The sequence below is a fragment of the Hippocampus zosterae genome, chromosome 12 (genome assembly GCF_025434085.1).
Source record: "Hippocampus zosterae strain Florida chromosome 12, ASM2543408v3, whole genome shotgun sequence".
NCBI classification, from domain to species: Eukaryota; Metazoa; Chordata; class Actinopteri; order Syngnathiformes; family Syngnathidae; genus Hippocampus; species Hippocampus zosterae.
The window spans coordinates 4,774,356-4,787,352 of record NC_067462.1 but is presented as its reverse complement, the minus strand read 5'-3'; the positions used below and the strand labels follow the sequence as shown (position 1 = coordinate 4,787,352).

At 44.9% G+C, this 12,997-nt stretch overlaps 1 protein-coding gene across 2 annotated transcripts; it reads left to right on the top strand.

Moving 5' to 3' along the window:
* Window positions 1-442: 442 nt before the first annotated feature.
* abcb11a (ATP-binding cassette, sub-family B (MDR/TAP), member 11a) lies at window positions 443-12,850 on the top strand. 2 transcript variants are annotated; one of them, XM_052081561.1, is made up of 28 exons: window positions 455-1,015; window positions 1,775-1,830; window positions 2,864-2,879; window positions 2,950-3,007; window positions 3,100-3,341; window positions 3,951-4,035; window positions 4,129-4,262; window positions 4,338-4,509; window positions 4,713-4,837; window positions 4,911-5,085; window positions 5,173-5,286; window positions 5,800-5,910; window positions 5,990-6,115; window positions 6,187-6,390; window positions 7,463-7,633; window positions 7,717-7,906; window positions 8,056-8,140; window positions 8,201-8,309; window positions 8,383-8,550; window positions 8,647-8,751; window positions 8,828-8,989; window positions 9,520-9,723; window positions 9,803-10,044; window positions 10,141-10,297; window positions 10,648-10,845; window positions 10,923-11,129; window positions 11,358-11,504; window positions 11,614-12,850. In XM_052081561.1, the coding sequence occupies exons 2-28, from the start codon at window positions 1,785-1,787 to the stop codon at window positions 11,812-11,814; spliced, it is 3,954 nt and encodes a 1,317-aa protein (XP_051937521.1). In that variant the 5' UTR covers window positions 455-1,015; window positions 1,775-1,784; the 3' UTR covers window positions 11,815-12,850. The 2 variants fall into 2 exon arrangements, with proteins under 2 accessions (XP_051937522.1, XP_051937521.1); XM_052081562.1 differs by lacking the exons at window positions 8,056-8,140; window positions 8,201-8,309; window positions 8,383-8,550; ... (7 more) ...; window positions 11,358-11,504; window positions 11,614-12,850 and having other exon boundaries at window positions 443-1,015; window positions 7,770-7,909.
* Window positions 12,851-12,997: the final 147 nt, after the last annotated feature.

The window sequence follows — 12,997 nt, the reverse complement described above, 5'->3', positions numbered from 1 at the left end:
ATAAACTCACTTTTTTTTAAACACTAATTAACATTTATTATAATTATGACCTTATTAAGAGTCCATACCACATGCATGGAGACTTCCAGCTCTGTGAAGGAGATCCTGAGAGTTTGTTTTTATTGCGGTGTTGTCTTGGACTGGTGTCCCACCTTCTTCTGACATTATCAATCACCTGTGTTGGGAATGCGGTATCAGACCATCTGTTGCGAGAGCAAATTCCGAATCCAAACAAATGTCCATGCGTACATTTAACTTTTCTTCATCTCTTTTTCATTCATTAAAAAAATAAACGTAACGTAGTAAATTTAGAAAATAAAAGTCTTTATATATATATATATATATATATATATATATATATATATATATATATATATATATATATATATATATATAAAAACTAAAACAAGGAGATGTGAAAAAAAATTAGAAATGAAGTGAGGAATAATCAAAACGAGGAAAAAATATATTAAATTGCGTGACAAGGGATTTACATTGTGAGCTGTCATGAATTAAATCTGGTACTCTCATGAAACTTGGCGGTGCGCGATTCAGTGGGCCAAAGAATGAAATCATTTTAATCATTAATAGTCAAATGTCCTTTAATATAGTTGATGATCTGCATTCCAGTGGCTGCACTTCCAGTTGACCACAAATAATGTCCTTAAGGTCATTCCACTCATTTTACAATCACTTCTGATAACATCTTGGGCACGTTCATAAATACAATTTTTTTTCTTCAAACATGACATCAAATCTTCCCATTTTAAAAGCCCCATAAATTGTTTCTATCAAAATGTTGGGCTTCCTAGCTTTAAATCCCTATTTTTATAATTTGGATATTGATTTTGTCTGAAGAATTCAAACTGTGACTGGCTATAATGCTGACACAAACCTTATCAGTGTAATGGGGCTATAGATAATAGTCGTAGGGGAGGAGCATAGGTTGCCTTATTAACTCTTGCCGTGTTTTTGCTGAAGAAACCGCACATTGACTCAGAGCTGTCCTGTTCAGGTACAGTATTTTTTTCCACCCCCCCACACCCATCTAAAGCAGCATTCCTAGATAGCATTATTTGTGCTTACAGGTGACCATTCATCTGTCTACGTTGATAAAATAGATTAATTTGAATCATTTTGCTAATATCGATGATGCGTTGGCATGTCTGCCTCACAATCAAATGTTCTAGGTTTTCAGCTCAGAATTTGCATGTACTCACTGTGCCCGCGTGGCCGGGTACTCAGCAGCCCCGCAGGATAAAAAAAAATTGTTTGTATAGTTGTTTGAAGACTGTGAGTGAATGTGAGTCTGAATGATTGCTTGTCTCTAATGGACCCTGAGATTGAGAGTACGCTGCCTCTTGCTCAAAGTCAGCTGGGATGGGCTCCAGTTCACCGTGACCCTGACGAGCAGAAAAGCGAGTCATGGATGAAGGGATGGCAAAAGAACACTGAGAATACAAGCGCATAACTCATCTACTTGATAGAAAAGGGATTGAGTCAATATTGTCAATTATTAACCGGATAGGAAGAATGTGTTTCGATCAGTATGTCTAGAATGAGGAAAAAAATTGTTCTTCAAAATTTGCTGTTTTCAAGATGTGTTGAACTTTGTGAAACGCAACGATTAGAAGCTGTTCATTTCACTTTTACATATTTACCCTTTCAGGGACAGCGGTTACTACAGTGGACAGCTTATCGTGTTATCAGATTACAGGGTGCTTGAAAGGGTTAAGTCTTGTGTTGGTAGTGCGACTACTTTATTTTTTCCCAGGACAGACAAGATGAAGAAAACTATGAAGTTTACACCACCGCGTGGGACGGACGTAGGTGAGTGAGCTTACATTCAATTCAACCCCTCCCAAAATGTGCACATGGGTCAATATCGCTGTCACGTGCCTCTGGTGTCCTCGGTGGAATCTGTCATCAGGAAAATGTTTTAGAAAAATGATACGCTGAGGTCTTTAATAACGCACTTAAAATGCGATTCCATTTAATAGCATTTTTTCATTGAATCATACATACTCAAACAACAGCAAGTAATAATAACAAGTTAAATTATACTTTTTTTTAAATGGTCTGCTGTCCACCCTGTCATTATGGAGTTTTTGCGCCCTTAAGAAAAACAAATGTTTTGTTATGGGTGGCAGTTTGTCCGTCTCCAGTTGAAGCTGAAACATTGTTGCAGAACAAATACACTTCTATATATATATTGCGCGTCGTCCCGCACGCGGTCTGTCCTTCCATCTGTCCCTTTTCAAAACGTACCTACTTCACCGCGCCGCTGCACGCCGCCACTGCGCCGCTCAGGCAGCGGCTCACTACGATCGCGCGGGCATCTTAGCGAAAAAATGTTGTCTACCCACAAGCATTGCAATAAAATTGTTAGTTATTTAGTAGAGCTAAACATCTCTTTATTTTCGCGATAAGCAATGAAGATGAACAAAAAGTTGAACCAAGCAACAACACTTTTGTGGGCCGAAGGCCCACCTTACCAGCCTTCCGCAGGAACTAGCTGATGAGCTGCCCGGAGGGCGGCGAACCAGCTAGTTTCTAATAATTGTCTTCTGATGATGCGCAAAGTTTGACACCGTCAAGCTTAACATGTCCACTCTGTCATTGTCAAATATCAGTTGATTTAAAAACCTTTCCGAAATGCCAGTCATATTTGTTCAAAGTCAGCTTGCTGATGCAGTAGTTGGAGCCAAATATGTCCAATCTGTCCTTGTCTACCCTGTCAGGAAGTTCACACATTTCCATAAACGCTTCATTGTCTAACCGCTTCAAACAACAAGGCGGACACAGGAATAGTTGTTACATTTGTCTTATTGGCGATGTTTTAATATTATCTGTTGTTTTGCAGAAAATCAAAAGAATGGGTAAGTTTTGTTGCCATAACACTCAATTTCTATCGAATGCAACAATGTTAATGAAATGGAATGTTTACAGGGATGAAAAGAAACAGAAGAAAGAACAGAATACGCTCAGTGTTGGATACTTTCAACTGGTAAAAAAAAAAACACATCTTGAAAAAAAATAAATGTATGCGCCATACATCGGATGATTTTTTTCAGAGAGATTTAATTTACTCCTGTCCAGTTCCGCTTTGCCACCTGGAAGGAGGTTGTTATGATGGTAGTTGGGAGCCTGTTCGCACTCATACATGGCGCCGCCGCCCCTCTCATGCTTCTGGTTTATGGCATGATGACCAACACGTTTGTACTTTATGAGTTGGAGATGCAAGAACTGAAAGACCCAAATAAAACGTGCCGGCACAACATCATCCACTGGACAAACGGCTCCGTTTACGAGCCTGCTGAAAACGTGACCGTCGTCTGTGGGTGAGTCCCTTTCAATTCGGCGACGATGGTAAATTATCCTGATTAATGGTTTTCTCGGGTACAGCAGTTAAATTCAATTAATTTTCCAAACGGGCGGCCCGGTAGTCCAGTGGTTAGCACGTCGGCTTCACAGTGCAGAGGTACCGGGTTCGATTCCAGCTCCGGCCTCCCTGTGTGGAGTTTGCATGTTCTCCCCGGGCCTGCGTGGGTTTTCTCCGGGTGCTCCGGTTTCCTCCCACATTCCAAAAATATGCATGGCAGGCTGATTGGACGTTCTAAATTGTCCCTAGGTGTGAGTGTGAGCGTGGATGGTTGTTCGTCTCTGTGTGCCCTGCGATTGGCTGGCGACCGATTCAGGGTGTCCCCCGCCTACTGCCCGGAGACGGCTGGGATGGGCTCCAGCACCCCCCCCCCCCCCCCGACCCTAGTGAGGATCAAGCGGTACGGAAGATGAATGAATGAATAATTTTCCAAACGAGAGACGGCATTCGGACAAGTTTTTGCTTTGGCTTGCTAACAATAATCGTTTTGGTGACAGCGAACCCGACTTGGCTCACTTGTCAATGCGAACCGGTTTCTCGTGACTTTCTCGTATAATTCCTTTGACAGGGTAGACATCGAAGCCCAGATGACTGTGTTTGCGTACTACTACATTGGAATTGGAGTTGGCGTTCTGTTTCTTAGTTATTTTGAGGTAAGTTTACGATGCTTTCTCGAGATCCCAATTAGAGCAGAACGATAATCCGATATAATATCGTGATAAAATCTGCCGCGTTTTTCCCATCAGATTGTCCTCTGGGTATCCGCCGCTGCAAGACAGACTCAGAGAATCCGAAAGAGTTATTTCCGTAAAGTCATGCAAATGGAGATTGGGTGGTTTGACTGCAACTCTGTTGGCGAACTGAACACGAGATTATCAGAGTGAGCCCTCGACCCACATATCCAGCCCAAGTCAGTTTAGCGGTTTACGTAGTAAATCCTTCTACTTCTTCTCAGTGACATCAACAAGCTCAATAACGCCATCGCCGACCAGGCGTCTTTCTTCATCGAGAGGATCTCCACCTTCGTGTTCGGCTTCATGGTGGGCTTTATCGGCGGCTGGAAGCTGACGTTGGTTGTCGTGGCTGTGAGCCCCTTGATCGGTGTTGCTGCTGGACTGATGGCAATGGTACAGTTCTGGCTAAGATTCTGATACAAAGATACCAGATTGTTTGGATGGTTTTCAACATAGGATTGAAAAAAAAAAGTTTTCAAGAGATGGAATTGGAAGTCAGCCCTTTCGATCAGTCAGGAACTACTGAATACACAATATGTCTCGATGGTTTTTCTTAAGCGCAATTTGGCTCAGGTTTGTTCAATCCCGTTTTGTAGGCTGTGGCGAGGCTAACAGGGCGAGAGCTGAAGGCGTACGCAAAGGCGGGAGCCGTGGCTGATGAGGTTTTGTCATCCATTCGAACGGTGGCAGCGTTCGGCGGGGAGGACAAGGAGGTTAATAGGTAGTCTTTATTTTTTTTTTCTTCCCCAAAGCCGTCTTCTAAATGTGAGACTTACATTTTTAAAATAATCCAGGTATGACCGAAACCTTGTGGAAGCTCAGAACTGGGGAGTAAAAAAGGGATCGATCATCGGAATCTTCCAAGGATATCTGTGGTGTATCATTTTCCTTACTTTCGCTCTGGCCTTTTGGTACGGATCCCAGCTGGTCATAGACAGCAAGGAGCTATCTCCCGGGACTCTTATTCAGGTGCGCGAAAGGAAATTTGCCTTCCGTTTATTGGCAATTGTGCGGCTGGGACGCCATATGACTACCATCCTTTTTTTTTTTTCCCAGGTGTTTTTTGGAGTCCTGATAGCAGCAATAAACTTGGGTCAGGCCTCACCTTGTCTGGAGGCTTTTGCTTCAGGCCGTGCAGCTGCAAAGATCATCTTTGAAACTATTGACAGGGTACAACTAGCTTTTATCCATCCTCGAGTTGAAAAAGGGGCAACTCTTACGCACCAGGCGGCCCGGTAGTCCAGTGGTTAGCACGTGGGCTTCACAGTGCAGAGGTACCGGGTTCAATTCCAGCTCCGGCCTCCCTGTGTGGAGTTTGCATGTTCTCCCCGGGCCTGCGTGGGTTTTCTCCGGGTGCTCCGGTTTCCTCCCACATTCCAAAAACATGCGTGGCAGGCTGATTGAACACTCTAAATTGTCCCTAGGTGTGAGTGTGAGTGCGAATGGTTGTTCGTCTATCTGTGCCCTGCGATTGGCTGGCAACCGATTCAGGGTGTCCCCCGCCTACTGCCCGGAGACGGCTGGGATAGGCTCCAGCACCCCCCGCGACCCTAGTGAGGATCAAGCGGTTAGGAAGATGAATGAATGAATGAATATTACGCACCACGAAAGTGTTTTATTCAGCATTTGTTGCTGCCGTTTAACATTTGACGTCATTCAGTTTTCATGCTTTTGTATTGACAGGAATCAGAAATCAATTGTTTGTCGGACGATGGTTATAAATTAGACAGAGTGAAAGGGGACATCGAGTTCCATAATGTCACGTTCCACTACCCATCCAGACCAGAAGTCAAGGTATCTTGTTTTAATCACCCAGATGCAAACGGGATTCACTTGAATTATAACTCAATAATGTTTTTTCTTTTTTTTAAAGATTTTAAATGACCTAAGCATGCAAGTGAAAGCAGACCAAACCACCGCTTTTGTTGGACCAAGCGGATCGGGGAAGAGCACAACCGTCCAGCTCATCCAAAGGTTTTATGACCCAAATGAAGGAACGGTGAGGAAAATAGCCTCAGCTCAACGTTGGACTGAAGCGGAATATTTTGAGAGCCAGAATTGTATTTTTAGGTGACTTTGGATGGCCATGATATCCGAAGTTTAAACATCAAGTGGCTCCGTTCAATTATTGGCATTGTAGAGCAGGAACCGGTGCTGTTTGCCACAACAATTGCAGAGAACATCCGCTTTGGAAAACCTGGAGTGACCATGGAGGAAGTAATCCAGGCAGCCAAAGAGGCCAATGCCTATCATTTTATCATGGATCTTCCACAGGTGTGTTTCGTTACTTTCAAGCCCTTTTCCCGCGACATAGTAGTTTGTGGTATTGTTACCGTAGCATTAATGTTGTGTGATTTGTACTAGCTAGCGGGTCAATTGTTGATCCAAGCTGGCTGTGGTGTACAGTGGGTGATGTAAACCAGCGGTCCCAAACCTTTTTTTTTGCCCCACAAACCGGTTTAATGTGAGACAATATTTTCAGGAACCGGACTAAATGCAACAAAATAATATGATATGGCGGCCCGGTAGTCCAGTGGTTAGCACGTGGGCTTCACAGTGCAGAGGTACCGGGATCGATTCCAGCTCCGGCCTCCCTGTGTGGAGTTTGCATGTTCTCCCCGGGCCTGCGTGGGTTTTCTCCGGGTGCTCAGGTTTCCTCCCACATTCCAAAAATATGCATGGCAGGCTGATTGAACACTCTAAATTGTCCCTAGGTGTGAGTGTGAGCGTGGATGGTTGTTCGTCTATGTGTGCCCTGCGATTGGCTGGCAACCGATTCAGGGTGTCCCCCGCCTACTGCCCGAAGACGGCTGGGATGGGCTCCAGCACCCCCCGCGACCCTAGTGAGGATCAAGCGGCTCGGAAGATGAATGAATTAATGAATGAATAATATTCATTCATTCATTCATCTTCCGAGCCGCTTGATCCTCACTAGGGTCGCGGGGGGTGCTGGAGCCCATCCCAGCCGTCACCGGGCAGTAGGCGGGGGACACCCTGAATCGGTTGCCAGATTTACAACAAAATAATATGATATGAGCTACATGAAAATGGTGGTATTTTCTAAACAGAATAATAAACACGTATCCCCAAAGAAGATTTCCGAAGGCGTTTTGTTTTTTTTACTCATTTTGCTAGCTCCCAGGTTTCATTTTAGCGCTAACCTGTCACGTGACCGGGAAGCGCTGTTAGCCCTTTTTTTTCAAATAAAATATTATGGTGAGCCCCAGAACTACATTTAGACCCTGCAACAAAATTTCGACTCTATCGACAACAACAGTGTACTCCATTTGTGTCTGTACATGCAATGAAATAAAGAATAAAAGCTATGCCATCGCTTATTTTCTAGAAATTTGATACTTTGGTGGGTGAGGGTGGAGGTCAGATGAGTGGAGGACAGAAGCAGAGGATTGCCATCGCTCGAGCGTTGATCCGGAATCCCAAGATCCTGCTGCTGGATATGGCGACGTCGGCCCTGGACAACGAGAGCGAAGCCGTGGTCCAAAAGGCACTGGACAAGGTATGCCACCGTCGAGACACTCGCTCACGTTACCCAGCTCATCGAATACGCCGTGTGCTATGAAATGACACTCTTGATGACAGGTGCGCATAGGCAGGACCACCATTTCCGTAGCCCACCGTCTTTCCACTCTCAGGAATGCCGACGTCATCGTTGGATTTGAACGTGGGCGGGCTGTGGAAAAGGGAACCCATAGCCAGCTCATGGAAAAGGAAGGCGTCTATTTCACCCTGGTCACCCTGCAGAACCACGTTCGATCAAATACAGCTGATGGTGGGTTCAGAGAATCCTTAATGATCCCTAAAATATTTCTCAAAAGTGTCATAACGAGTGTTTTACAGGTTGGGGTTGCATTACTGGGTCGACGTAACACATTCGACATAAACTGAAGACGATCTGACTGATGACTTTTCTTTTGCCAGGTGTCGCCAGCAAAGCTGCCGCCGAGGAAATCCCTGAAACAAGAGCGAGGACGTTTAGCCGAACCAGCTGCCGCTCGAGTAAAAGGTAAAGAAGACAATGTCAGGAGATGAACTGCTACAAAAAGGGATTGATTTCATCCAATAGGAGCTCAGCTCGCCTGCGATCGCACAGCAACTTGTCCAGCGATTTTTCGCCCGATGCCGTATCCAACAGCCTCAGGATCCTTTCCAGCCAGAAGATCATCCCCGACGTTGTATGCTTTCGTGAAAACTCCCGCTCCTATCTTTCATTTGTAATTGGAATAACGCAATGTGACTCATGGACAGCCAGAGTACGAGGAAGAGGAAGACGAACATCTCGAACCTGCCCCGATCTCACGGATCCTCAAGTTCAACAGGTCGGAATGGCCCTACATGCTGCTGGGCTCTCTGGGAGCTGCGCTCAATGGCTCGGTTAACCCCATCTACGCTGTGCTCTTCAGCCAAATTCTCGGGGTACGGGTAGCTCGCATCATCTTTTTTGTTTTTCATTTCAGAAAGGTAAAATTTCGACTTATTGCTTAATTTATGTGTATTTTTTTGTGAGCGCAGACGTTTGCCTTAGCGGATGTAAATGAGCAGAGGGAGCAGATCAACGGGATATGCGTTCTGTTTTGCATTGTGGCCGTGACAAGTGTCTTCTCGCAGTATTTACAGGTTTGCACATTAAACATTAAAAGCTAAGAAATGTGTCAACTTGAAGCATAAAGGTGCATAAATCAACATGTTTCAGGGATACGCCTTTGCAAAGTCTGGAGAGTTGCTTACACGCCGTCTAAGGAAATTAGGCTTCCAGGCCATGCTGAGACAAGACATCGGCTGGTTTGATGACCTCAAAAACAGCCCCGGAGCGCTCACCACCAGATTGGCCACGGATGCCTCCATGATCCAGGGTGTAAGTACTTTATTTCTGAGATTACATTGGCAGTATTTTGCAAAGGTTTTGGCTATTGCTAGCTTTTTTTCTGTTTCTTTCAAAACACATTTTGACCAAGTATCACAGTAAGCACAGAGCAATTTCCTTCCAAAAAAAAAAAAAGATAGATAGACTTCTATGAACTGTTGGTAAAATGTAGGATCATGAAAATACCCCGAATCCTAACAGCAGGGAATATTGCTTAACCCATTCAGCACCATTGACGGGTATAGACGTCAAAGACCCGTTTTTACTGGTGATTTGAATTAACGTGATAAAAAGAATAATATCGTTTTTAGGTCGGAATAGGCCTTCTGAAAAACATTTTCCAGTGTGAATAACATTCATTTAAAATTGAGCGACAGAGATGAATGTACGTTTGTATTCTGTTTGTATTTTGTAAGAATGATGATTTATGTGATCATGTTAGTCACTCCCCGCTCCCACCACAAAATCTCCAGTGATGACTTTTTTCACAGTGGCTTCATGGTTTGTTTTGTCTTTCTCAGGCTACAGGATCTCAGATTGGCATGATCGTCAATTCCCTGACCAACATCGGAGCCTCTTTCATCATCGCCTTCTACTTTAGTTGGAAGTTAACCTTGGTCATTATGTGCTTCTTGCCGCTCATTGGCCTGTCCGGACTCTTGCAAGCCAAAATGTTGACAGGTTTTGCAAATGATGACAAAAAAGCAATGGAGGACGCTGGCCAGGTCAGTGCTCCCACCTCCCGATAGAAAATCCCAACATGACTCCTTCATATATTCTCCTAAAGTTGGCCTTTGTTTGCAGGTTTCCAGTGAAGCGATGGCCAACATCAGAACCATCGCAGGTTTGACCAAAGAGAGCTCCTTTGTGGAATCCTATGAGCAAAAACTCGAGTGTCCATATCAATCTGCCAAAAGGCGTGCCAACATCTACGGGCTCTTTTTCGGCTTGTCCCAGTGCGTCATCTTCATGGCGTACGCCGCTTCATTCCGATACGGGGGTTATCTTGTCAACGCGGAGGGACTGCAATACGTGATCGTTTTCAGGTGGGTGAAAACATTTCTACTTTTGGAAAGCCATTGTATTGCATTTCTTGTCGCCTTATCGCCAATGAATTGAGCTCCGCAGCGTTGTCTCTCCAGGGTGATATCGGCGGTCGTAATCAGCGGGACCGCACTGGGCAGAGCTTCTTCTTTCACTCCAGATTATGCCAAAGCCAAGACGGCTGCTGCTCATTTCTTCAAGCTTTTGGATCGAGTACCTAAAATCAGCATAAGTAGCAGCGACGGGGAGAAATGGGTATGTAGATAAAACGAGAGAAATGCCGTGAAAGTGTTTGGCAAACAAAAGCTGAAGTGGTGCCCTCTTCCTGCAAAAACGAGTGCATCAGATATTGACCGTAAGAGTTACACAGATGAAACCTTTATTAAGCTCTAAGAATTTTTTTCTTGATAGTATGAAGAATTTTGTCACCGAGTTGTCATGGATCTGTTTGTGCTGCTGCAGTCGGAGCCCAACAGTGCCACCTGTTGGTCACAAACAGATCCATGACACGAGTGCTCTTTTTTTGGGGGGAGCTTGGGCACCCTCCCCAAATTTCTCAGCACACCTGCCTCCTCTTGTGATCAATCTGACTCTGTCATCCCCAGGAGAACTTCAAGGGCGAAATAGAGTTTCGGAATTGTGAGTTCACCTATCCAACACGCCCGGACGTGCGCGTGTTGAAAGGCCTTATGATAACCGTGAAGCCGGGACAGACGCTGGCGTTTGTGGGGAGCAGCGGCTGCGGCAAAAGCACCAGCGTCCAACTGTTGGAAAGGTTCTACGACCCGGACGAAGGGAAAGTGGTGTGTACACTTTTCGAAACACTCGTCTTAATCTCCGAATGAGACAACACTTTCCGGATGTCACGTTTTAATTGCAGTTGATCGACGGCCGGCTGTCGCAGTCGGTGAATGTGCCCTTCCTGAGATCTCAGATCGGCATCGTGTCCCAGGAGCCCGTCTTGTTTGACTGCAGCATCGCTGAGAATATTCAATACGGGGACAACACGCGCCGCGTCGGCATGGAGGAAATCATGGCGGCCGCCAAAAAAGCCTACCTTCACGACTTTGTGATGACGCTGCCAAATGTGAGAGCAGACTTGTCACTTTGATATATCAAGTGCAAAATGAAAAAAGGGAAAGCGGTTGGTCTGTAGGCTAGTGCCCTTTATTGGCCAGCCACCACTGCCCCTCAATGCACCACCAAATGCAGCATTCAAAGTCCGTGTTGCTGTGACACATGCTGAAAGATGCAGCATCGCTAACGGCGTTTGTCTTTCTCTCAATCTTTGGATCGCACTGGGAAAAATGGTCAGAAATATGAGACCCAAGTCGGCGCGCAAGGCTCGCAGCTTTCAAGAGGACAAAAACAACGCATCGCCATTGCCAGGGCCATCGTCAGGAACCCCAAGATCCTGCTTCTAGACGAAGCCACCTCTGCTTTGGACACTGAGAGCGAGAAGGTAGTCCATTTCCTACAAACAAAAACATAATTTCCTCCATATGATCCTTACATGAAGCCAAGATGACATTATGGGTTGCTCCCCCCCCCCCCCCCCCAAACCCCCGCAGACCGTCCAGTCAGCTCTGGATGATGCAAGAAAAGGCCGAACCAGCATCGTCATCGCTCACCGGCTCTCCACCATCCAGAATGCTGACATCATCGCAGTGATGTCACACGGCGTTGTCATAGAGCAAGGCACTCACGATGAACTCATGGCCAAGACCGGCGCCTACTACAAACTAGTCACCACTGGAGCTCCCATCAGCTAGAACGAGAACGCTCCCAGTATGGTGGATATCAAAAGTCTACACCCCCCCTTGAAATGCCAGGATTCTGTGATTTGAAAAACTGGCAGCAAGACAAGTGGGATTAAAACTAACCTGTACAATTAATGAAAAAAAAAACGTTTTTTCAAGTGAGGAAGAAAAATAAAAAACTGAGATAATGTGGTTACACAAGTGTAGACACCCCCTTTTTTGGGAGATGGTCGCAACAAGGTTGAAACTTTTGCGCATAATTTCAAAAGTTACTAAAAAGGCATGGAGAAGCGGTGGTACTCTTTATGTCCAACACATTTTGACTCAGAGAGTCTTCGTCAGGGGGTAATCATGAGCCGTAACCATTAATCCTGGTTTAGAATCCGGGAACTGTTTGCTTGGGTTTTCCTCGCCACGTCTTCCCGCTTCCTCCCGCAGTCCAAAAACATGCACCACATGATGAGGTTAATTAGCAAAATGCATGTAAGTGTCCGTTTGGCCCTTTTTCAAATCAAGATAGGTTTGAAGCAGGGCTGAAATGTTCTGGAAACAAAATGGATTAACGCACCTCTTAGAAATGTGTTCTCTGGCGAGAATGGAGGACCGGGTAACGTTGAGAGCAGATGTGATCATCACATACCAAACGCATGATGAGCCCATGGCATGACCGGATGGACTACCTGCACCCACAAGAGGTTGCCAACTGGAAGTGGTTGCGTATTACATCACCCGACAGTTCATTAGGTACACCTAGACAAACTAAAACAAGACCTGGATGAGATATTCAAACGTTTTGAATGACAGTTTCAGAAAGGTATTAATTTAAACACAGGTTAGATGGTGTTTTTAAAAAATCTTTGTCAAGGCCAGAAATCGAGTGATTTGGCTTTTATTCAAATGTACCTAATGTTGTGGTGAGCCGCCAGCATTCTTGAAACTTACCTGGGCTTGTTTCACACGTTATGTGAAATTTTCATTTGCCTTCATTGAAGATTTAGTGAAGATTCCATGTTGCAGTTTGTGTTCCGATAAATTAATTATTAAATTCAAGTTCTTATGATGCTACATCTTTGTTTTTAATGATAAATGTAAATGAGCAGATACTAAAACATGACTGGTTGGGCTTGTTTTTAGTAAAACAAGCCCAAGCAGTCATGTTTTCAAATCAATAGATGGCGGTAATGCTTTATTCTAG

What these genes read in the sequence shown, in the direction of transcription:
- abcb11a (XM_052081561.1), top strand. Translation starts at nt 1,785, where the DNA reads ATGAAGAAAACTATGAAGTTTACACCACCGCGTGGGACGGACGTAG. An exon ending in CTGCTGGACTGATGGCAATG is followed by an intron (nt 4,510 to 4,712) that starts GTACAGTTCTGG and finishes CCCGTTTTGTAG; the next exon opens with GCTGTGGCGAGGCTAACAGG. An exon ending in CTCCCGGGACTCTTATTCAG is followed by an intron (nt 5,086 to 5,172) that starts GTGCGCGAAAGG and finishes TTTTTTTCCCAG; the next exon opens with GTGTTTTTTGGAGTCCTGAT.